This window comes from Octopus sinensis, linkage group LG4 (genome assembly GCF_006345805.1).
Source record: "Octopus sinensis linkage group LG4, ASM634580v1, whole genome shotgun sequence".
NCBI lineage: Eukaryota > Metazoa > Mollusca > Cephalopoda > Octopoda > Octopodidae > Octopus > Octopus sinensis.
The window spans coordinates 126,142,270-126,169,568 of NC_043000.1; the positions used below are offsets into that span (position 1 = coordinate 126,142,270).

The window sequence follows — 27,299 nt, forward strand, 5'->3', positions numbered from 1 at the left end:
GTTCACCTTGCTGAAAATAGTACTACGGGATAGAAAACGAATCACCCTTGTAAGTACACTATAAAATTAACAAGCATTTCATTAGGCTGTAGGGAAGAGTCCAAATCAAGTAAGACAAAAATGCAGTGAAAGTGATAAGTATTATATCAGTGCCTCTTAACTGTCTTAGTACACCATTACTTTGAATTTCGACTTAGATTCTAATGAATGGCGAAGCTAGAGTCATAGTTAGGATCCTTGAAGCAGTCTTCTACATTCACCACTTCATTGTAGCAACTTTTTCAACAAAACCATTCCTAAGTTGTTTTGGAAACTCTACCTTCCTTTGCAATGAGTGTATGTGTGTCTATGTGAGTAGATGGTAGATTATTAGGGGGTTATTAGGAAATTTGGTTGTGTTTTCTAGCAGTTCAAAGAAATAGGTAAAAACTTAATAATTAGCTTGAATTATAACAGGTAGCAAGGGCACCTAACTGTAAAACGAAATAAATACCATGACACTTACGGTAGCTTTAATAAATAGATGTAAAGAATGATAAGTTAAATACTATTGCATATGTGCCCCCAATTACTTGTTGAAAACAAGCACCAAGATAATATGTGAATGTCCAAAATAAAGATTTGTCTTTCATCTGACTTATTGTCATAAATCCAAAGGTAAGCCTTGATCTTTGAAAGTTTCTTGAGACAAAGGAGGTATTCACATTTTGCAAAGCTGTGAATACTGATTTAGCAACATGCGTATTTGCAAACAATGAAAAACCTAACTACAAAAGGCGAACTTAAACTGCCACTCTGGATTTGCTCTGGGGCTTAAACAATGACTGTTGTTGAAGTTCTACTAGATCAAAGTTGTTAATGCTTGAGAAGGCGAACAGGGAGGGAGGGAGAGAGAGAGAGAGAGAGAGAAGCAGGGTGGGGGTGGAGGTGGGTTGTTATGCCGATTAATCCTTTAGTAGCCATAATTTCAATGAACTATATTATACTTCAATTAATTTTTTAATAAACCAAGAATTCCGAGAGGTTTATAAAATAATCAAGTTTTAATTGGCTTTGAACATTATTCACCCCTTTATTACCATATTTCTTTTGTTCCAATTAATTTTGGAAATAACGAAAAATTTAGTGAAATAATTTTTGTCATTGTTAAACTAGTATTTGGAACATAAATCAACATGAAATTTCAATAGAAGGTTTTTAGATCACTTAGGAAGGTTTGTATCATAGAATCAGGGATAGCCTTAGGCATGTGGGCTATCAAAAGGTTTTCACAAAAAAATGAGATTTTGTATTTTAGAGCCAATATTGGTGTCAGATGGGTTTTTACCAAATAGTTAAAACAAGTTTCTGGGCCTCAATGACTCAAGTATTATATATTAAACCAATATCATCAAAGAAAAGTTCTTCTGGAGCAGCCTTTTTTCACTTGTGGTACACTTATATCCTTTTCAAAATCTTGCAGCACCCCTGAACTAAAAATATAACTAAAACTATAGGGAAAAAAATTATATTCAGGTTACACTGTGGCATGCCTAGCATTGTCTCATGGCACACCAGTGTGCCGTGGAATACCGGTTGTGGAGCACTGTCCTAGAGACATACAAAGTAAGACTTTTGCAGTGGTTAAGATGGGAAGAAGAGCAATGCCAATGATCTTGTTGAGAGCCTCTGTAACTAGAGAGAGGAAGTTATTGTCAAGCCAGAGAGGTTTGGACCAAATGCTTGCAGCAGAATGGCACCAACAAAAAGCATCCAAGGGCCAGTTAACAGATTAAGTCTATCACCTAAGGATAAGAATGGTTCCTCTAACAGGTTTCCATATCATCATCATCATTTAACGTCTGCTTTCCATGCTAACATGGGTTGGACGACTTGACTGAGGATTGGCTAACCAGATGGCTGCACCAGGCTCTAATCTAATATGGCAGAGTTTCTACAGCTGGATGCCTTTCCAAATGCCAACCACTCCCAGAGTGTAGTGGGTGCTTTTTACGTGCCACCGGCACAAGGACCAGTCAGGTGGTACTGGCAATGGCCACGCTCAAATGGTGTTTTTTACATGCCACCTGCACATATGATAACCTAATTTCACTCACAAAGTTTTGGTCCACTGAATGGTATCACAGAAGCTGCACAACTAAAGTATCGTGCAACACAACTGAATTCAAAGCCATGTAACTGCAAAGCCATTCCTTGAGAATTAGACTCAAAATTTGTGAAGGCACATGGCTCAGTGGTTAGAGCATCAAGCTCACAATCATGAGTTCGATTCCCAGACCAGGCTGTGTGTTGTGTTCTTAAGCAAGACACTTTATTTCACATTGCTCTAGTTCACTCAGCTGTAGCAACGAGTTTCGATGTCACTAGTGCCAAGCCATTCCCTTAGATAACTGGCGTGAAGAAGGGAAGCTGGTATGCATAGGAAACTGCTGGTCTTCCATAAACAACCTTTCTCAGATTTGTACCTTGGTGGGGAACTTTCTAAGTGCAATTCTATGGTCATTCATGACCGAAAGGGGTCTTTTTACTTTAGACTCAAAGTAAAAGAATCATTGTTTAAATAATTTTAAAATCTAGGTTACAGTTCTTTCTATGCTTCAATGCTAAAATTTCTCTGGTGACATACAAAGCTTTAATACTATGAACCATAACTTTCATTTCATGATAATATATTATTGATAGATTAAACCTCTAATCAAGTTTTGAAATAATTTATATTTGTCTCCAGAAAATGAGCCTTAAAAAAATGTCTAAAATATGCTGAAATTCCTTGCTCAAATACAGCGAAAAACTATGTACACAATAAGATACCAAATGAAACTGATTGAAATGTAGTTTAGATGTATATACTATAATGTATACTAGAAATTATAAATATTTACATATTGTATTGGACCTCACGAAGGCAAAGTAGCTGAGATCCTTTTGAGCGTTGGGCCTCACGGAGGCTAAGTGGCTGAGTTCCTTTCGAGCACTGGGCCTCACAGAGGCTAAGTGGCTGAGTTCCTTTCGAACATTAGGCTTCACAGAGGCTAAGTGGCTGAGTTCCTTTCGAACATTAGGCTTCACAGAGGCTAAGTGGCTGAGGTCCTTTCGAGTGTTGGGCCTCAAGGAGGCTAAGTGGCTGAGTTCCTTTCGAATGTGGGGCTTCACGGAAGCTAAGTGGCTGAGTTCCTTTCAAGTGTTGGGCTTCGTAGAAGCAATGACTAAAATCTTCATTATTATGTCATCAAGCCAAGCAAAATCACAGTTGTGGCAGAGACCGGTGTCATGCAAATGGCAAATAAAAGCACCCATTACACACTTGGAGTGGTTGGCATTTGGAAGAGCATCCAATGGAAATCGATCAATGGAAATTGCAGATGTGTTACCAGTCCGGTGGCATGTAGAGAACTTTCCGTTTCGCGACCGTTGCCAGCACCGCCCGTTTTTTGTCCGTTGCCAGCCTCGCCTGGCCCTCGTGCCGGTGGCACATAAAAGCACCATCCGTTCGTGGCCGTTTGCCAGCTCTGTCTGGCACCAGTGCGGGTGGCACGTAAAAAGCACCCACTACATCACGGAGTGGTTGGCGTTAGGAAGGGCATCCAGCCGTAGAAACACTGCCAGATTTGACTGGCCTGATGAAGCCTTCTGGCTTCACAGACCCCAGTAGAACCGTCCAACCCATGCTAGCATGGAAACGGACGCTAAACGATGATGATGATGATGATGATGATCCAGCTGTAGAAAACCATGTCAAACCAAACTAGAGTCTGGTGCAGCCTTCCAGCCCTGGTCAAACTGTCCAATCCATGCCAGCATGGACAACGGACTTTAAATGATGATGATGATGATGATATGTGTAGGAAATTAGCATATTTTTAAGAGCAACATTGGCTGAAATACATGTCTGTATAATATATGTAGAAAATATATATTTTGTATGTGAACTGCTACTGTGGCATTATGGATATTTCATTCAGAGATGAGAAAAGTGCTGCAGAAATATTTTAATATTTATACACGTGCTACAAATTATCACTACTTAGAAATTATCAGTGTGTATGTATATGTTCACTTAAGTGTAACAGTAATGGGTTAGTAAAATGATAGTGGAAGCAACATTCTCTAAAGATGTAGTTAATAATCTGAAAATTTATAATATTGTTTAATCCTCTTGATACCAACCCACCTGAGACCACTCTTAGTTTTATGATACAAACTTCCTGTTTTAATATGATTTCCCATCAAAGCTTCATGCTAATTTAGGCGCCAAACACCAGTTTAATAATGACAGTCATCTTATGAAATTTTCCATTATTTTCAAAATTATTTGAAATAAAAGCAGTGTATTTCAACAGAAATATAACAGGAGGGCTTGAAGCAGATGCTTTATATATGGTAGAATTTTTTCTGGAAAGCCAAGCATCCATGTAGAAATCACCTATGCTGGTGCCATGTAGAAAGCACCCATGCTGGTGCCATGTAAAAGGCACTGGTGTTGGTGCCACGTAAAAAGCATCCAGTACACTCTGTAAAATGGTTGGCATTAGGAAGGGATCCAGCTATAGATAATAAATAAATAAATGCGCCCTTTTAAAGCCTAGCCAGGCTCATGGGCCCAGTTTCCCCGGTTTCTATGTTTTCTGCAGCTGGACAGGATGCCAGTCCATCGCAGCGTTACTCATTTTTGCCAGCTGAGTGGACTGGAGCAACGTGAAATGAAGTGTTTTGCTCAAGAACACAACGCATCGCCCGGTCCAGGAATCGAAACAACAATCTTACGATCATGGTGCTGACACCCTAACCACTAAGCCATGCGCCTCCACATCCAGCTATAGAAACCATGACAAATAAGACAATTGGAACCTGATGCTGCTCTCCAGCTGGTCAACTCCTGTCAAACCATCCAATCCATACCAGCATGGAAAACAGACGTTAACTAATGATGATCATGAAAGAAAGAGAGAGAGAAAGAGAGAGGAGACATAGGAATAAGGAACTTCCAAGATGCTTATGCAGTTTGTTGAATTGTATCCTTCATTCAGCAGCTACTCTTTTTTATTTTACTTCTTTCAGTCATTTGACTGTGGCCATGCTGGAGCATCGCCTTTAGTCAAACAAATCGACTCCAGGACTTATTTTATCTGTCTCTATTGCCAAACCGCTAAGTTACGGGGATGTAAACACACTGACATTAGTTATCAAGTGATGGTGGTGGGGATAAACACAGACACACAAATATATACATACACACATGTATATATATGTGTGTGTGTGTGTGTATATACATATACATATATATATATACATACAATGAACTTCTTTCAGTTTCCATCTACCAAATTCACTAACAAGGCTTTGGTCGGCACAAGGCTATAGTAGAAGACGCTTGCCCAAGATGCCACGGAGTGGGACTGAACCTGGAACAATGTGGTTAGGAATCAAACTTCTTACCACACAGCCACTACTGCACCAGAAAATAATTTTTTTTTAAAACAAATGACTGAACACCAACTTACCTAATGTTTGAACATGTCCATGTTCTGGAAGTATATATACCTGGAGTTATGTTACCACAAGATACTTTTCTGTTGTAGATTAAGCTTGTTGGCAGGAATGATTTATCTAAAAATGAGTAAAAAAATAGAGAAACAGTCAATAACAACGAAAATCAGAAATACTAATTTGATAGCACATTTTCAAAAAGAATATTCATGCTGACTTGGTGGTGGATGAATACAAATGTAGTTACATTTTAACTGATATAAATATTTCTAAGCTGACCTTTAAGTAACGCAGGTTAGAAGTTAGACACAATATGTAAGGTGATGCCAATAAATAAAAGCACAGACAAGATAGTGTGTCATCCTACATAGATTGTTTAATACTTCTATTATATTTCAGCCTGCAAATAATAATAATACTTTTTTCTCCAAACTCTTGGGTGATTTTTCTATTTTACATTTGATTTAAACACCCCAGCCCCAGCTCCTGCAGATGACCTAACCAGGTCATCTCTTTCTTGTCCTTCCACTCACTGCAATATCATTGTTACTGCTTTTGCTGCATCCTGACCCCCAACTCCTTTGCATCCCTCTATCTTCACCAACTCAAGGTTCCTTGCTTGGCACCCTTCAACCCTACCAATTTTGGCAGTCTACCTCCACCACCTCATTCTCCTTCCTAAACAATCTTACAAACTGATTCTTCAACTCCCCTTGAGGGGCCACCCAAGCACCTTATCACCATTATCTATCTCTTATAGCTCCTACTGTTCATTTTTTCCCTCATTCCCCTACCCCAGGGTTTGTAGTTCTGCAAGCTGCATAGCAACCTCAATAGTGCAGATGGTATGCAAAAACGCATTCAGTCCATGCTGTAAAATGGTTAGTGTGAGGTAGGACATCTAGGGTAACATCCATACCAAAACAGACATTGGAACACGATGCAGTCCTTGGACACACTGGATCCTTGTCAAACCATCCAACCCATGCTAGCAAGAAACATGGACATTAACCCTTTAGTATGTAAACTGGCAATCTCTGGCCCAAATATTCTACCTGTTTTATACTCAAAATGGCCAAATTTGGCATCTTTCACATACCCTACAATGACATTTAAAAAATAAATATTGTCAAAATCTTGAAGCTACAAGATAATGCACAATTAAATCAAAACAATGTGAATAAATAAGCATTACATTTGAAAGAATAATCTCATGGCTAAAGGATTAAATTATGATAATGATGCTTTCCCACAATATAAAAGAAGCATTAAAAAGACCCCCTTCAGTTATGAATGACCATGGGATTGCACCTAGGTTACCCTCCAAGGAACAAGTCCAGGCAAGGTTGTTTATGGAAGACCAGCAGTCTCCCTTGCATACCAGCCTCCCCTCTCCACACCACCAATGTTACCCGAGGGAAAGGCAAAGGCTGACACAGCTTGGCACCAGTGACACTGCAACTCATTTCCTGCAGCTGAGTGGACTGAAACAGAATGTCTTGCTCAAGAATACAACACACAGCCCAATCTGGGAATTGAACTCACTACCTCATGAATGAGAGCCGAATGCTCTAATCACTGAACCATGTGCCTGAGACACATTAAGCAACCTATATATGGTAATACAATGTCTTGTCTTTATTCTCATTTATTGTCTAAAGATCTTCTTCAAAATATATTTACACATCGTAATATCTACGGCAGTACATATTCTAAAATTGGAACAATACAGAGAAGATTAGCATGGCCCCTGTACAAGGATGACATGCTAATTCGTGAAGCGTTCCACATTTTTCCTTGACTGGCTTCCGTGCCAGTGGCACATAAAAAGCACCAACCAATCGTGGCCGTTGCCAGCCTCCCCTGGCCCCTGTTCCGGTGGCACACAAAAAGTACCCACTACACTCTTGGAGTGGTTGGCATTAGGAAGGGCATCTAGCTGTAGAAACAGTGCCAGATCAGACTGGAGCCTGGAGCAGCCTTCTGGCTTCCCAGACCCCGGTCGAACCGTCCAACCCATGCTAGCATGGAAAACGGACGTTAAATGATGATGATGATGATGATGATGACATTGCAATGCTTCAAACAAATTGCAGTACTCTTTTATACTTTAACTGTTAATTCATTGAAACAATTGATGCACCTCACCAGCAATATCATTATATTCAAAGAGGCACAGAAATCTTATTACCTTGTCAATATGCATGACCAAACCTAACAGGAAGATTAACTAAATGCTTGTTTATTGTTAATAAGATTATAATTTTTTGGACTATTAACCTCAGCTTGACAGGTGAAACATTTACTATTTACATCTCCTCTACATTTCTTACCTACAATCATCATCAGATGTTCTATTCCTTGATGTACACACAATACTAGATGGGATTCAAACTAAGAACCTTTACTTCTAAACTAGTGGTTTTCATTTGGGGTCCTTATAAGATTTTAGGGGTCCACATAAGCAAAATAGAAGACTGGGTCCATGATAAAATTTTGTTTTAGATGTAGTTATTGCAAGAAACAGCTATATTCCTTTCTCAGGTGTTTTACACAGTTCGGCCTACACAAGGATATGTGTGAATAACAAAATAGGAATTTTGAAAGAAGTATCTACAAAACTAGTTTTTAAACACTGACTGACCATGGGGGCCCATCAGAATTAAAATAGTAATCAAAAGGGTCCATTGATAAGAAATGGTTGAGAACCACTGATCTGAATAAAAGGTAGTGACACTTATTCATCAAGCCATGGCAGAAACTCAGGAAATCAAAGAATTAATACAAGGATTAATACAAGGAATATGACAAGTGAAATCTGAAGATACAACCTCAACAACACAAAAGCATGAATAAAGAATTTTTAATTTGGTACAAAGCTACCAATAATGAGGAGGGGATAGTTAGTTGAATCTGGTAGAAAGGGGATAGTTAACTGAACTGAATAATTGCTACTTCCTCAACACCTCCCAGATGGAACGATAAGAGTCAATGCCAGCATGAGAGGATTAAAACTGAGAACATGGAGAGCCAATAAATCACACTGTTACATATTTAGTGAAGATGTGTGGCCTTGTGATTAGGGTGTTGTACTCATGACTGTAAGATTATGGTTTCAATTCCTGGGCAGTGACAGGTAACCAAGACCTTTGGCAGTCAAGCCAAGTGAGATTGTAGCTGTGGCCAATGCTGGTGTCATGTAAATGTCACTCACTACACTTTTGGAGTGGTTGGCATTAGGAAGGAAATCAAACCGTAAAAACCAGGCCAAATTCGATTGGAATCTGATGCAGCTCCCCAGCTTACCAGCCTTTGGTCAAACCATCAAAATCATGCCAGCATGGAAAACGGACATTAAATGATGATGATGATGATGACAGTGTACTGTGTTCTTGAGCAAAATGTTTTCCCGGTGTTTCTGTTCCACTAGCAGGCTGAAAACAACCTGAGTCAAAGCCTGCCTGATAGCCATGCTGTTTTCCCATCCATGCACTGAAGACTTGGCTCGACCCTTTCTTCCCAAATTTGCAACCCTAAGAAATCCATTCTGATCCATATTATCATATTATTCTTTAGTTTCATCTTAGGTTTGATTGAGCAGACTGATAATCGAAAGCAGTCCAGTTATGACCATCCCATCTTTTTTGTACATCTAGGACATTGTCCAATGAGTCCATATTTTTTTTTAAACTTAGCTGCTATTTCTAGTAGGTTGAGCAACCATGCAGTTGGTCCTTTTTCTTTTTTTTTTTCTTCTCACTTCTTTTATTAGCTAATGTTTTCAATACAAACATGACCCAAATCAACAGCACCGATCTCACCAGTCTGAAGAAGATTACAAAAGGTCATTGCCCTTCATCTCAGACTAAAAAGGAGAAAAGGTTACGCTGTTCAGTATCTTAGTGGAAAAAAAAAAATCCACACACAGCAGTAAATAATTCAGTTGTTGATGTTGTTACCAATGATAATGATGATGATGGTATTCGTCATTGTCATAGTGACAGTAAAGTGTAACCATTTCTTAAATAATCATCCTCATCAATCATTATCTCATTAAGTGTCTCTGTTTACCACCATTTGCCCATGTCACTATGGTAACTGTACAACTGAATACTCAGAGCTTCTGATGGCAACCAGAGCATGTAGGAGATATGGGAGAACGAGAAGAGGAGAGACAGTGATGAAGTAAATATTTCTTATATTATCATAATTGCTGGGGAGAAAATTGTATTACTGACAGTCCAATACAAGATCCAATACAAGATCAGATTCCAATATCCAGCTGAAAATATGTCAGTAATCCCTTTATGAAAGACACAGTGATCGTTAACCTTCACTATCCCTTTTTCCATAAATGCAAGGCTTTATACTTCAATAAAGTCTGATACAAGAATGAGCCAATGATTTTCAGAGAAGGAATTAGGTAGCTGTGACATTTTCCAAGGATTGACAACTTAAGGCAAAACTCAAAACTAATTTCTTATTATAGTCTATTAGTCACAGTAATATACATTAGTTATTGGTCTTAAAAGTTCTTCGTCTGTTATTAATCTGCAACCTTTAGCAATCAAGGGGTATGAACAGTAAAAGAAAGAGAGAAAAAAATAGGATCAATAAATCATTTAGTTCATTGAAACCGTATCAGGACAATTATCCTCAGAGGACAATTCCCCCATCCCCACCCCAATAGGACAATTCCTCTCCGACAACAACTACCCGTAATTGTCCTTGGAGGGTTACTGTCCATGGGAGGCAAATGTCCTAGACTCATTGAAACACATTGGTATTGTTGAACCCCAAGTCAACCCTGCTCAAACAGACCTTTGATCAAAAGTGTTCCAGCCTTAACTATTCCATTTTTCTCTAAGAATTATATTATCCAATATACCTTCCTTTTTTTAAGATAATACAATTTATGAGAGATATGGTTCATATTTCTAACAGGTCAAACAATGTAGTGCTTGTTCATTGGTTTGAAAACATTGGTGTTATTAGAGAAGGTTGAAAGTTTGGACTTCCTCAACCCTCAAAACAGTGAGCAGCAATGTTAACCTTAGTAATCTTTTAACTCGTTTTAGTAATTTAACCGTGACCATGCCTTGAAGGGTTTAGCTGAACAAATCTACCCCAATACTTACTTTTTTCTGAAGTCTGAAACTAATTCTATCTGTCTTTCATACTGAACCGCTAAGTTACAAGAACATGAACAGACCAAAGTGTGGTTGAAAAACACAAACACACATTTACATATGATGGGCTCCCCAGTTTTTGTCTACCAAATTGACTGAGACTGTAGCAGATGACATTTGCCCAAAGTGCCATGCAGTAGGACTGAACCTGAAACCACATGGCTGCAAAGTGAGCTTCTTAACCACACAGCTATGCCTGAAGGGAAGGGTCATGCCCATAACCCTTTATATTTTTTTCAGGCCCCACCCAAAAGTGAGACAAGAAAATTATCTTCCAACTGGGACTTGACCTGAGTGCCCGCAGAGTTAACTGCTAAAGGCACCCTAGGATCAAGTGCTGGATTAAGTTGACTACCCAAAAACACGAATATTAACAATTCCACTAATCCATTGTGTCACTGCTCCCATAGTTTATCAATTCTCCACCCCTCCAATAAGGATAAAAGGAAGAGGTTAATCTTTGAGGAATTTGAACTCAGAGTATAGAGGTTGGAATAAATACTGTTAAGTACTGTATATACTCAAGTAATAGTCGATCTCAAAAGTCAACACCCTATTTTAGGCCAAAAATTGAGAATTTTCCATAGACCCCGTATAAAGGTTGACCCTAATATTTCAAGAACAACAGGACCCTAACCTTAATTTGTGAGTCATGGTACCATATAAACCTGTATGTAGAAATAATACTGTTACAAAATTGTGTGGCTGCCTTACTGTACTTGATGGGGGGAATACTTGATGCTTATAAAGGAATGCTCGGTGCTTATAGTAAAACACCATTTAATAGCAGGCACTACACATCTGTTGATGGGTGCAACATCACCATTACTAAAATACATGTAGAGAAAATAGTTCAAGACTACATACATCTTAAAACAGAATAAACACACGTGTCATACACTCGTTTACGTGGTGAGAAATGTGTTTCACAGGCAGCACTATTGGTGAATGTTGGCAAACACCACTGTCTGAATTCGTACAAAGGCATGACTTTGGTAAACCTAAAAACATTCAATTAATCACTAAATCAGTGGTTCCCATTGCATTTTTCTCATCTCCAAATACAATAAACACATACATCATATGCCCATCTTTTTACATGCTGAGAAAAGTGTTTTACAGACACCACTATTGGCAAACAACAGCAAACACCACTGCACATGGCATCCTGCAACTTCTTTTTAAAAGAGAAAGTGTAAATATTTATAAGAGCTATGTGGTCTTGTTTATGGGTTTTGTTATTTACTAGAAATTTGTAATGTTACCATAATTCATTGTTTTTGTTTTTATTCGCTTAGCGATCAGTTGGGCTTGTGTTGCTGATACAATACTTCTGATTCTAGCTTGAATATCTGTTCTCAACATCATCGTTTAGCATCCGCTTTCCATGCTAGCATGGGTTGGACGGTTCAACTGGGGTCTGGGAAGCCAGAAGGCTGCACCAGGCCCAGTCTGATCTGGCAATGTTTCTACGGCTGGATGCCCTTCCTAATTTATGCATAGTAAATCAACAAAGAATACATATGTATATATGCATGTATACACACACACGTTTGTTTTTATGTTCATTTATAATAAAATAAAATTTAAATGTTGAAGTGAATCCAACAGTTTTTGTGTGTGTGTTTTTTTTAAATGGCTTATAAACACCTTCCACGCTGCAATTGTTATAATAAAAACAATTCTACATTAATCTGATGGGTTACTCTATACTTTTGTAGAGTACAAATTTATTATACTTAAACAAGAATATTACTGACACTGACTTTCAGTCAGTTAAGCCATCTCCAGACATCATGCTCGACTTGGGCTCTGGTACATACAGGCCCTACTGCAACCAAATGAGAGGCTAACATACATCAACACAGCTTCCAGTCACCCACCCACTGAGTTCAAAAACCTGGTGAAGCGTGTTAGTAAGAGAATCCCTAACCTTTCCTCCAGCCAAGAGATTTTTGATGCTGCAGCCCCCTACTATAACAAGGCCCTAGCTGCTAGCAGATTTAGGGACTGCATCTCATACATGCCAGACCCCAACATCCATAAAAGGAAGTACCACAGAAATTGCATTTGGTTTGCACCCCCTTCTCCTTTAACATAAAAACGTCTGTAGGTAGGAAATTCCTTAAGTTAACAGATAAACATTTCACATGTTCACATAAGTACAGACGCATTTTCAACAGGCACACCCTTAGAGTCTCATTTAGTTATGCCCCCAATATTAAGAACATTCTAGTTAGCACATCCTGACGACAAGCAGAGGCAGGATGTTATATGCAGGGACCACAACAGATGCCCAGTGAGGGGCCACTGCGAAACCAAGGGAGTTGTCTATGAAGCTGAGATACTGGCTGACCCTAACAGCAGCTCCCCTAATGGCTACCACAGTAACATGGATGTCAGTACCAGTAGCAGTTCAAGAATTTGGACCTGGAGATCTCCATTTCCAGTTATTTTGAGGGCCACCTCCCAGTGGTGTCAGGCATCAACCAAGAGCCCTTGAGTACAACAAGACAACCAAAGTTTTTTTTCCAAGGTCTGGGGTCTCCTGCCCCTAAGCCCTAGACCATCACCTAATCACCCTTACCCATCTTGTTGCTTAACAACAACAACAGCAGCAGCAGAAGCACAAACAGAGCCGACAGTACTATCACTCGCGATAACAGAAACAGTAACATCAACGACAGCAGCAACATCATCAGCAGCTTCCTTAATGGCAACAGTAGCAGGCACAACAGTTCTAAAAGCAGCGGTGGCAGTACCATCACCAGCGATAACAACAATAGCAGCAGAGCCATCACCAATGACATCTATAACAGCAATGAGAGTGCCTCCATCAATGATGAGGGCCATAATAATAACAACAACACCTTTATAACACCAGCAGTATTGGCACCAACACTATCGCCACCTACAATGATTCCAGCACCAACAGCACCAGTTCCAGCGACAACGGTGGCACCAATGTCAACACCAACAGACAGCATTGCCAACACCCGACCAAGGAGATACTTTGGCTGTTCTGGGAACTCATTCAAACAATGCCTCTCCAACCACACATCCTCCTTCAGGATACCAGAAAGGCGATACGTCACATCATTAACCAGCAATGTATGGCAGCTGATAGACAATGGGATTCCATACACAATATCAGAGAATCCTAGAAAATCCAGGCCCCTACATAAACGGGACCAAGGGCTGTAAATTATGCATAGCAGAACAGGCGAAGATCCTAAATAGCTCTCTCAACCCAGGGAACATCCTAAACTCCAGAACAGGTCTTCGGACCATGCTTACCATTTCAGGAAATTCCTGCTGGCCTATTGGAACCCACAGGATGGCAGGGTCACCAGCAATCGATAGCCAAATGGAGACAATCCCCTTTGTTGACATTGAATAACAAGGTCTTTCCTCCTCCATTTTCTAGAGAGGCCACTTGCTAGAGAGGCCACTTGCTAGAGAGGCTTTAAGCCAACAGGTTTGGAGATTTGATGATATGCCATAAAGCTAAGCCCTTTATGGACGTGAAACCTAAAGTAATCTCATAAACCTGCCTTATCTAACTTTAATATATACTGTTCTATAACTCAGAGTGTGCTTCTTTTTTTGGATTTATGTTTTTACAGATGATCTATATATATATATATATATATATATATATATATATATATATATATTTGTAAAAGTAACTAGCAGTATCGCCCGGCGTTGCTCGGGTTTGTAAGGGAAATAACTATATAAGCATTTTTAGAGAGTTACTTCCCTTATAGATGTCAATTCGGGCTTTCTTAGCCATTTCTGTTTTGGTGTCTTCAAGCCATGAAGTCGTTGTTCTAAAAGAACGCTGGTCTCCTTGACAACGCTTTACGACGTTGATTTCCTTACACTCCCTTCCCCACAGCTTCACGAGGGAGGGGAGAAGCAAACAGGTTCAGGTGTGACCATGGACGCCAACTCCGCCGCCATCGACACACGAAAAATTATGCATTAAAATGGAATAAAAATGTTAAATTATTTTTAAAATCGTAGACTCATCGTAGACGCGCGCTAATACTCAGACAGGCTCGATATGAATCACGACTATAAGATACCCGAATTTGGTTAAACTGCACCGCGAAATGTGGGAGTAGTTAGGAATCTAAATCGAAGGGTACAGACACTCACACAACTACAGTTTTATATATATAGATATGTGACAATTATTCAGTAGCCATGATAAAACTTCGAGTTTCGAATGCCGAGGTGGAAATCCACGTCGCCATCTCTTCAGTTACCTGGCCATCGGACTGAAGAGATGGCAGCATGGATTTCCACCTCGGCATCCGAAACTCGGAGTTTTATCATGGCTACCAAATAATTGTCACATTACTTTTACAGATAAATTCCTCTATTTACATAATATCGAGGTCTCTTTCATTCTTTTGTTGTCTTACCATTTTTATCAATATATATATATATATGAATATATCATTGTTTAACATTTGTTGTCTATGTTGGCATGGGTTGGATGGACATATTATATATATATATAAGTTCAGCCTTACTAGTACAGTTTTAAAATACTAAAAACACTTTCTCCTGACATTCCTACGCATTGTATATACTATTATTTTCAATAAATACTATGACGCTCAGCTCAGTCATTTCCTGAAGCAGTTTGACTGTTACATTAAAATCACTGACAGTGTACAACAATACTGCTGGCATGTTTTATCGACATGTTTATGTAAACAAATTCAAATTTGGCCTGAAGCAAATGAAATTAAAATTAAATTCAGTGTAAACGAAATCCAGCCAGAGATAACATTCGAAAATTTTTTTTCTCTTTTATTTCTTTTTTTTTATTTATTTTATATATATATTTTTGACATTTTCAGCTTTCCACTGGGATTTCAATTCAGCTAACAATAAAGTAGTATAAATTGTAAATTCCTTACCAATAGCAATACATATTTTAGAGATTCTTAAATACGAAGCATAACAAAACATAAATATACATATACACAAATAACACCCATGTAGACATATATATGTATATTAGATACATACATACACATACACACATGCATGCACACACACCCATATTTAAAAATATGTCTTGAAATTTTACATTCTGGAGCACACAAACAACCACTGTGCCAAGTATCAAATGTAAGATATATCTAGCAAAGGGGGTTTAGCAACACATAGTGGAAATGAGACATAAAGTATCTAAATTCGCAAACCACTGGAGTGGAAAAGGCATGCAAGTGTTTGAGTGTTTCTACATAAGAAGGAATGTGTGTATGTGTATGTATACATACAAAATATATGGCCTAGTGGGTAGGGTGTTGCACTCACGATTGCGAGATTGTGGGTTCGATTCCCAGACCAGGTGTTGCATTGTGTTCTTGAGCAAAGCACTTCATTTCATGTTGCTCTGCGATCATTTCAACATCTGACATGTGGCACTTGTTGCACCTGTACAGGTAATGCCGAGGGAGTGCAGGTGATGATGGAGGGAGAGAGGGAGTTTATGTCTATACAAGCATTCTTTTACTAGTTTTGGTCATTTGACTGCAGCCATGCTGGATCACCGCCTTTAGTCAAGCAAATCGACCCCAGGACTTATCCTTTGTAAGTTTATTACTTAATCTATTGTTCTCTTTTGCCGAAGCGCTAAGTTACAGGGACATAAACACACCAGCATCGGTTGTCAAGCAATGTTGGAGGAACAAACAAACACAAACATATACACACACGTAGATAGATATATATATATATACATATATATATATATATATATATATATATACATACATACACACATGCAATGGGCTTCTTTCAGTTTCCATCTACCAAATCAACTCACAAGGCTTTGATTGGCCCGAGGTTATAGTAGAAGACACTTGCCCAAAGTGCCATGTAGTGGGACTGAACCCGGAACCATGAGGTTGGTAAGTAAGCTACTTACTACACAGCTACTCCTGCACCTATGTTCATTAAGAAATTGCCAAACCCTCATACATCGTCTAATGATGGGAGAGTCCGTCATACAGACAGATACCTTATTTGTTTTAGTCATTAGGCTGCAGTCATGCTGAGGCACTGCTTTGAGGAATTTTAGTTGAACTAATTGACCCCAGTACTTATTTTCTTTTTTAAGCCTGTTAATTATTCTATCAGTCTCTTTTACCAAACTGCTAGGTTACAGAAGCATAAACACACCAACACTGGTTGTCAAGTGGTGGTAGGGGACAAAAACATCCACGACAGGTTTCTTTCAGTTTCCACCTACCAGATTCACTCAAAACTTTGGTCAGCCCAAAGCTATAGTAGAAGACACTTGCCCAAGGTGTCACACAGTGGGACTGAACCCAAAACCATGTGGTTGGGAAGTAAGCTTCTTACAACACAGTCACGTCTGTACCTGTGCGTGTGTGATCATTTAACATCCACTTTTCCACGCTTTCATGGGTCAGATGAAATTTGAGCCAACTTTTATGTCCAAATGCCCTTCCTGTCACCAACCCTCACCTGCTTCCAAGCAAGGTAATATTTCTTCATGGCCAGGACATGTTCTTTTCACAGAACACTGGAAATGAACAGTGTTGCTTGTATGGTGGTGATGCTCTTTTACAACCATCATAGAACACACACACACAAACAGGCTTCTTTCAGTGTCTGTTAAACAAATCTGCCCACAAGGCTTTGGCCCACCCAGGGCTATAACAAAAGACATTTGCCCAAAGTCTCGTGTAGTGGAACTGAACTTAAGATCATATGGTTAGAAAGCAAGCTTCTTAACTACACAGCCACACTTAAACCTATAGACGGTCTACAGAAAACCAAAACTGCTCCAGAAAAATTATGCCAGCTGCCTAAGGAGGAACAAAAATTAGTAACTAAAAGTATAAACATTTTAATGGCTTTTGTTTTTGTTCTTTTTGTCTTAACCTGGTTTTATCACTGGATTAAAAATGGCCATGGATGAGAGAACAGGACTGACAGTGCGCATCAGTCTTCTTCACCTTAACCCTTTAGTATTTAAACCGGCCATATCCGGCCAAAATAGTTAATCTGTTTTATGTTCAAACTGACCAGATCCAGGCTCTCACACCTACCCTACAATGTTATTCTACATTAAGTAATTGCACCATCAAGATCTTGAAGATATGAGATAATGCATGATTAATTCAAATCAATGTGAATCAATAGGCTTTATGTTTGATAGAATAATCTGAACACTAAAGGGTTAAACAAATATCACTGCACAAGTCATCAGTTATCTTAAACCTTTAGTATTCAGAGTACCCCATCAAATGTAATGCTTGTTTATTTGCATTGTTTTGAATTAATCATGCATTATCTCATAACTTTGAGTTTTTGACAATGTGATTGTATATTTTTAGAATGACATCATAAGGTAGATGAGGGAACTGGGATTTGGTCAATTCGAAGATAAAACAGGTAGAGTATTTGGACCTGATATGACTGGTTTAAATGTTAAAGGGTTAAGGATAACTAGATGGTCCTCGTTAATCCAAAAGACAGAGTGAACTCTACAAAAAGCACCCATGGGACATGTGGCAATGTTAAACTGGGTGATGCATTAATACACCAACTATCAAGAGAAACAATTCTCTTTAACAAGATTCTATTTATGAAGTTTTACTAAAAAGGCTTTTAGCAATCTGGTATTATGGTAAAAATAAAGACACTAAAAAAAATAAAATAACACTTCACCATGGTACCATGCAATGAGATTGAACCTGAAACCATACAGGAGCAAATTAAACTTAATATAAGCTATATCTAATGTCAACATAATTATAATTAGGCAGGTGCAATTGTTGCTCAATATGGTTTGTGGAATTAAGCATTTATGAAATGAAAAAACAGTGCTGGTTACCATCAAGTCCTCATGTGTTATTGGACCTGACCCTGCACTGCTGATTTCCTCTGTAAAATCAGGATAACTGCAGCCCATCTGAGGGATGAGCCTCATGAGATGGGGTGGCTGATACAGTAAATGTCACTGGCCATTCTCTGCAACACCACCATTGCAATTGTGTCTATAAAGCACAGGTGAATAGGCCATTTGTTCTGGGGTGTACTCTCCACAATCTATTGCTGCTTAATCTCTGCTTTTTGAGGGTTTTTTTTTGTTTTGCTTGTAATTAAATCAAAATTCAATGTTTATGTAAATAAAACATCTAAAAATAAAAAAAAGTAATCTGTGATAAGAAATCAGTGCATTGTGGATTACATAGGCTAAAGATCTGGTAATGACATGTAACAGTAAGAGGAACTGATAGTGAATTCACTGCCTCTGTGTGTGTGTATGTGAGAGAGAGAGAGAGAGAGAGAGAGACAGTGGAGAGGGAGAAAGCAAAACATTTGTAACAGATTTAAACACCAGACTACATCCTGTCAGCAATATTACCTGTATATTATTATGTATTTTGTTAACACCAGCTCAATGATATTTTTGTTCAGTACTAAAGAAACAGCCAACTTGCTCTCTTAACGAAGGTCAAGGTTTGATTAAACAAAATAAAACAGTCTGAGAGGAAAAAGGCAAAGTCAGCTACAGCTGAACCTGAGCCCAAAATGTAAAGATGGATGAAGTGCTGCTGAACATTCTCTCCAACTTGCTAATGATTCTGACAGCTCAGCACCTTAACAACAACATCATCATCATCATTTAGCATCCATTTTCCATGCTGGCATGGGTTAGACAATTTGAGCAGAGCTGGTAAGCCAGAGAGCTGCACTAGGCTCCAGTTTGATTTGGCTTGACTTCTACAGCTGGATGCCCTTCCTAATGCCAACCACTCCAAGAGTGTAGTGGCTGCTGACACTGGCCACAATGAAAATTTACAAGGCCATATCAACAGGGAAAGTGAAAATTTGTTGAAGTCAGTAAAATGTTTAAAAACATTTACCACTACAAAGTTTTGAGATTTAATCATTCCCAACAATTTTGTGAATTTATTATGATTGCTAATATCAAAAACTTCATCAACGAAACAAGATAAACTAATTACATGGTTGTTTGACCTTTCTTCAAATAACAACCAAATCTCTCAAATCACAGCCTAGCATTTAAAAATATAAGATACAAGTTGGATAATGGGGTCATACAGTGCTTGTACATTATCGTCATTTAATGTCCACTTTCCATGTTGGCATGGGTTGGACGGTTTGACATGAAGCTGTCTAGACTCCAACTGTCTGATGTGACATGGTTTCCACAGCTAGATTCCCTTCCTAACACCAACCACTTAACAGTGTGCTGGATGTTTTTTATGTGCCACCAGTACAGGTGCGTCAATCCAGCACCAGCATGGGTGCTTTTTAAGGGGCACCAGCAGCTGAAAGGACAAGCCTATGAAGGAAAAAATGAGATGGTTACTGATGGAATGCCTGTGACCATGGGTCTGTTCAATCTGGTTTAAACTGGAGTTAAAGAGTGACAACAACAAAGTCCTTGACGTCAGTTGCTGAACTCAATATAGAAAACCCTTTGTAGTGGTCAAATAATTTTAACTTTCATCCCAAAGAGATTCATTGGATAATATAGTCTTGTGCTCCTTATAGTCGTAGGTTTGACCTGGAGTTAAATAGCATCAACAAGTCATTGACCTGAGTCAATGAAACTCTTGATAAACAACAATTACCAATTGAAAAATTCATTAAGACTACCAAATCTCAACCCTGATTAAGCTTATCTGATCAACTTAATAACTTCATATGTAATACTAAGACAGGTTTTGTTTTAATTATTTATTGGGATTATCCTACTTTATGCTATTTTCTGTTAGTTTTTTTAATGACCACATTTAATGCTTTATTGCAGTTGGTGACACTTATTGCCGGCTAATTAGAATAGCTCTCTCTATTGGTAACTCATGGTAAATCAAATAGTTCAGAACTTTTTTAACTTTATCAACTAATTAGTTTCAAATTTTGGCACAAGGCCAGCAATTCCAGAGAAGGAGGTAAGCTGATGACCTCAGTGCTCAACAGGTATTTATTTTATTGACCCCAAGAGGATGAAAGACAAAACTGATCTTGGCAGAATTTGAACTCAGAACATAAAGGTAGACAAAATGCCACTAAACATTTTGCCCAGCATGCTAACCATTCTGCCAGCTTGCCACCTTACCTTTATCAACCCATTAGTAATACTCTTGATAAAGTGATAACCATCTTTATTAACAAGCCAATGAGGGAACATCCACAACCTGCTAGAAAGAGCAACCAATACCCTCTCAGATCACAAGTTGCTAACTTGAAGACAGGAAAACATTAAATCATTTATTTCTAGAGCTGTATCAGTCTCATCAGAATTGAGGCCTTATGAATGCCATGCACATAGCCCCTTCCCCCATACCAAACAAATAATAATCCTTTCTACTATATGCACAAGGCCTGGAATTTTGTGAGAGGAGGCTGGTCAATTACATTGACCCCCTGTGCACAACTGGTACTTATTTTATTAACCCCAAAAGGAAGAAAGGCAAAGTCGATTTCAGCAGGCTAACCAAAGCCTTGTGAATGGGCTGCTAGATAACTGACACTCCATCAGTTATGACGAGGGTTCCAGTTGATCCAATCAACAGAACTGCCTGCTTGTAAAATTTATGTGGAAGTGGCTGGGCACTCCACAGGCACACATGCCCTTAACCCTTTTGTTACCAACCCGGCTGAAACTGCCTCTGGCTCTGTGGTACAAATGTCTTGTTTTCATAAGTTTTGAATCAAAATCTTCCACCAAATCTTAATCACAATTTATGTTCCTAACACTAGCTGAATAATAATTAAGAAATATTACTGGTCCCTGGCACATTGGAAAAAAAAATTTGCTGGTACACCACATCAGATAGTTTGTTGAGCACTGACCTAGGTTACATAATCCAATGTTGAAGGAAATTTGCCTGCTATTTCTAGCAGGTTGAGCAAGAACACAGGAGCTACTTGGTTGGTTTACACTATAAATGTAAAAGTTAAATTCTGTCTCTTTAAACAGTCATTTAATCTAGGGTTTCTCAAAGGGGTTCTGTGAGATAAAATGTCACTGCTGACGCTACCAAAATGAACAATTTTATTAAAGGGACAAAATTGTTACGATTTTTGGATAACTGATGAAAGAAGTGCATGTCCACATCCTGAGTGTGGTCTATGAAGATATCTATGTTGTAATAAGCTAATTGCCATTGTGAAATCCACTGGAAAACTGTAAGCTGCGTTAGTTTGAAACTCACAATAGGAGATTCAAATCTAGAAAGTTGAACATTATTATGGCCAAAATCATGGTATACCTATTAGAACTAGGTGATAGAAGCCACAAACACTCAGCAATATCAAAATTTAAAGTGCACACTATGGAAGAAGAGGGATGAGAAATCCATGCCATGTTCTCAATACAAAAAAAAACCAGATACATAGACACATATAGGGTAGTAGGATTGCTGATACATTGGCTGGGGATAATACATATATATATATATATATATATATATTCCTCTGTCTCTCTCTGCATATATATATATATACACACACACACACATACATATAGACATAAACACACACACACATATATACACATACACACACATATATACACACATACACACACATATACACATACACACACACACACACACATATACACATACACACACACACACACACATATACACATACACACATATATATATATATATATATATATACACACATACACAACAGGCTTCTTTCAGTTTCCGTCCACCAAATCCACTCACAAGGCTTTGGTCAGCCTGAGGCTATAGTAGAAGACACTTGCCCAAGATGCCACACAGTGGGACTGAACCCAGAACCATGTGGTTCGTAAGCAAGCTAATTACCACACAGCCACTCCTATGCCTAACTATGAGTAGATAAAGTTGAAGTTCTGAACTATTTGATTTACCATGAGTTACCAATAGAGAGAGCTATTCTAATTAGCCGGCAATAAGTGTTACCAACTGCAATAAAGCTTCAAATGTGGTCATTAAAAAAAACTAACAGAAAGTAGCATAAAGTAGGATAATCCCAATAAATAATTAAAACAAAACCTGTCTTAGTGTTACATATCAAATTATTAAGTAGATCAGATAAGCTTAATCAGGGTTGAGATTTGGTAGTCTTTATGAATTTTTCAATTGGTAATTGTTGTTTATCAAGAGTTTCATTGACTCAGGTCAATGACTTGTTGATGCTATTTAACTCCAGGTCAAACCTACGATTATTAAGAACACAAGACTACATTATCCAATGAATCTCTTTGGGATGAAAGTTCAAATTATTTGATAAAGTATTTTCTATATCGAGAGTGTCTGGATCTCATCTGTTTACTCTCCCTCTCTATTGTACACACACACACAACATAACAGGTTTCTTTCAATTCACATCTACCAAATCCACTCACAAAACTTTGGTCGGCCCGAGGCTATAGAAGAAGACACTTGTCAAAAATGCTACACAGTGGGACTGAACCCAGAACCATGTGGTCTGAAAGCAAGTTTCTTACCATACAGCAATGCCTACACCTATTTTATTATTTATTACTAAATGTCTTTTCATTGTTTCTGACTTCATAATTTTAATACTTTAAGTGGAATATATATATATATATATATATATATATATTTATTTAGAGTGGTTGTATAAAGTCAACATAACGTGACAGTCCCATAGAGGGAATTACACCACCGCTATATAGCCCTAGGAAGCATCGATGCTTCCTGTTGGCTTTGACACACTTCCTGTGTTCTTATATTTGCAAGCACCCCCCAATATTTCTAATATATATATATATATATATCTGAGTGGAAATATATTTGAAATCACTTTAGGTAGTGTTGTAACAAACCGATGAGATTTTCCACCACCTCAGACCGAAATTTTTTTTTTTTTTTAACTATCACTAAGAAAGTGAAGTGCAAATTTCTGAAAGAATAAGCAGAGATATCTTTAAGCTGATGTTAAAATACACATTATATTGCAGTCAAGATACAATTTAGACTTTAAATCTGTTACAAATGTTTTGATTTCTCTCCCTCTTGTACATACTCTATATCAGTAAACATATATATATATATATATACACAAACACACATGACTATTGCTGCTTGGATAATAGAGTTATAATGCAACATGGGTATAGGAGTGGAATGTTATCTAAACACCAAGTCTGAAATATCTGGTTAAGTGTACTGCATTAATGCATACCACTGAAAATATATAAGCACGTACACACACCTTATATATATATATATATATATATATATATATATATATACATACACATACATGTGTATACTTATGTATATAACATCATTTAACATCCATCTTCCATGCTACCATGGGTTGAATGGTTTCACAGAATATTTTGAGAAGATAGCAGATATGAGAGAGTGTTAAAGATGAGGTATGGCAGCCTCAAGATGTAACTCAGGAGAGTTAAAGATAACTGGGAACACAAGAAGGGGTGATCAATGGAAAATAATTGGGAAGGAATGATACTGAGAATAAGCAATGGATTTAAAAAGGAGGTAGTTCCAGAGAGGGTGATAAGTAGTTGGTTGCACAAAGAGGGATGGAATAGGTGCAGATTCTGCTCTCATATGATTACAGCAGGTGAATAGTGCTGTAGTTAGAAGAGTGATGGAGGGATGGATGTTAGGAATATGAGAGGTCAGGAAGGCTTAACAGGGAGAGGTTGGGTGCAGTGAGCAGAGAACAGTGAAACAAAATACAAACATAAGCATAGTGCTTTGAGAACCACACTTTCACTGTGACCCATGCACACGTGCACACACACGTATGTATGTATGTATACATATTTTAACATTGTATGTCTATAAGAGATGCTATTTCAAAACGAATACTGCAGTTTATTAGGCTTTCAATGATGCGTCTGCTTTAAGTATGATACACAGATTACTATTCCAAACTAATACTACTTCTGTCACACACAAATGGTTTTGCACATTATACATACACACACATACTCATAAATAGAAAGACAAGTGAGCATGTTCAAATTTCTGAAAAGATACTGTAAACATGTCAAAAGAAATGAAGACCCATAAAAGAATTATATTTATACTATTCTCCATAGAGAAACATTTATATTAATTATAAGATCAGAGCTGACAATCTGAAAATCTATAGTATTTTAGGGTAACATTTAAAGTAAGAGAACTATTGACTAACTAAATACTATTAAAATTACTCAGCGTAGGCTACATTGCTAAATAAGTTTTAAGAAAAAATAAGCTATAAAGGAAATTTATCTAAACATATCATATTTTGGATGCAAAGTGATATTAAGGAAAATATCACCATAACTATCACCACAGACAGAAGGAATTAGAACTAATAGGAATGGTGTAAATCTATATATAAAAAAATGTTATTTATATAACTATATTTTGAGAAGTTAATTCAGCTGGGTGCTATATAAGTTTCTGTAAACATAAAAAGTATATATGGATTTGATTGTATAAAGTGAGAGCGAGAGGGAGAGAGAGAGGAAGAGAGAGAAAGTGTGTGTGTGTGTGTGTACCTCTAAGCTTCAAAATATAAATCAATACCAACAGATATGCACATATAAGCATATATACAAAATATAAAATATGCTTACAAATATAAATATATACAAAAATATACGCATATATATATATATATATACATACTGGTGCATACAAGCATATGTACACGTGGTGATGCAAACATAAATACACATACAAATGCATTTATCTACAAAGATGCCTGCACATCAAGTATAGAATATGTGAACAAGTGAGTTTATGTTAACAAAAAAAAAAGACTTTTTTTGTTATGCTTTACATTTGTATATATTCACATTTAAAAAAATGATGCATGCATACAAATGTAAACTTACATACATATCACAATTTTACAAATACATGGATATAAGTTCATCGTATGTACATATGTGAAAATAAAACTCATGAAATGATACGTATATACAGAGAAAAGAATAAAATATATAAAACATGAGACAGGTAAGCTAATACGAAGCCTGGTTGACATTTACATATAGAATGTTCAGATAAATGCAAAGACCAATACCAAGTTACAGGATGATATGCAAGTTTATTTGTGCATATGTAATTATATAATAGTTGACAACATAAATACAACACTTTCATATAAAAATACAGGTTTACATGGAAGTTGACAATATTTTTGATTATTTGCCATATGTAATTCAGATGAGGACATTAAATGCCGAATAAACAAATCCCGACACTCCTTCAACACCTTGTGACCAATCTGGAGATCAACAGCCCTCTTACTCCACAAGATCTGGATCTTCAACACAAATGTTAAGTCAGTTCTACTTTATGGCTCAGAAACATCCTTAACATCAGGTGCCCAGAGAACACAAGCCTCAATTGAGACAGATATCAAGAAACAAAAATGGGGATGGATAGGCCACCTGCTACGAAAGCCTGCACCAAATGTCACCAAGCATGCTCTTGACTGGAACCCACAAAGGAAACGAAAAGTGGACCAACCAAAACAGTCTTGGCACAGGAGTGTCGACGCAGAGGTGAGGGCAGCAAAATTGATGTGGGATGAGCCAAAGAGGATTCCCCAGAACCACATCCATTGCAAAAATATGTTGTTGTGGCCCTATGTTCTCTGCAGAATCAAGAGACCTAAGAAGAAGAATTGTTGTCACAAGCCATTCACACTTTTGTAAACTTATCTGCCCATCCATCCTTTCTGATCCTCTATCCCAATTCTTTCATATTCACCTTGTGCTTTGAGGGTACACCCTTGTTTCTTTCTCTCCAACAGGGGAAGCCATGTGTCTCCTCTTCAGCAAAATACATTCTTTTCTGTCTATCATATTTTAACCTCGCACGGCATAACGCCACCTACCTCTACACCACAGCCCACTCAGTTGAGGAGTCTTGTCTTGCAAGTTACTTGGTGACCTTACTAGTGCTGGTGACGTAAAAAAAAAGAGCACCAGTACATGCTGTAAATGGTAGGCATGAGGAAGGATATCCATCTGTAGAAATCATACCAAAGAAGATAGGGTTTAGTACAGTCCTCTGGCTCATCAGCTCCTATCGAACTGCCCAACTCTTAGCAACATGGAAAACACATGTTAAACACTGATAGTGATGTTGAAATATATATATATATAATATATTTCACAATTATTCAGTTGATTTAGTAATACTAAATTGAATTTTTCCCTGTAAGTTTGGAATAATATTCCCTAATATTATAATTTTATATATACTCTTTTACTCTTTTACTTGTTTCAGTCATTTGACTGCGGCCATGCTGGAGCACCGCCTTTAGTCGAGCAAATCGACCCCGGGACTTATTCTTTGTAAGCCCAGTACTTATTCTATTGGTCTCTTTTTGCCGAACCGCTAAGTGACGGGGACGTAAACACACCAGCATCGGTTGTCAAGCAATGCTAGGGGGACAAACACAGACACACAAACACACATATATATATATACATATATACGACGGGCTTCTTTCAGTTTCCGTCTACCAAATCCACTCACAAGGCATTGGTCGGCCCGGGGCTATAGCAGAAGACACTTGCCCAAGGTG

The 27,299-nt window shown here is 37.9% G+C and overlaps 1 protein-coding gene and 1 non-coding gene across 2 annotated transcripts in view; one reads left to right on the forward strand and one right to left on the reverse strand.

Moving 5' to 3' along the window:
- The window catches only part of LOC115210716, a 54,858-nt gene that overhangs the window by 20,048 nt on the left and 7,511 nt on the right, over window positions 1-27,299 (reverse strand). Inside the window, exon 2 of the mRNA XM_029779417.2 lies at window positions 5,502-5,607. Within this exon, the coding sequence (XP_029635277.1) occupies window positions 5,502-5,607 (106 nt within the window). The remainder of the gene's footprint in view (window positions 1-5,501; window positions 5,608-27,299) is intronic.
- On the forward strand, window positions 7,176-7,282 carry LOC115211324. The gene has a single exon (XR_003881593.1). It is a non-coding gene; the product is annotated as a U6 spliceosomal RNA (small nuclear RNA).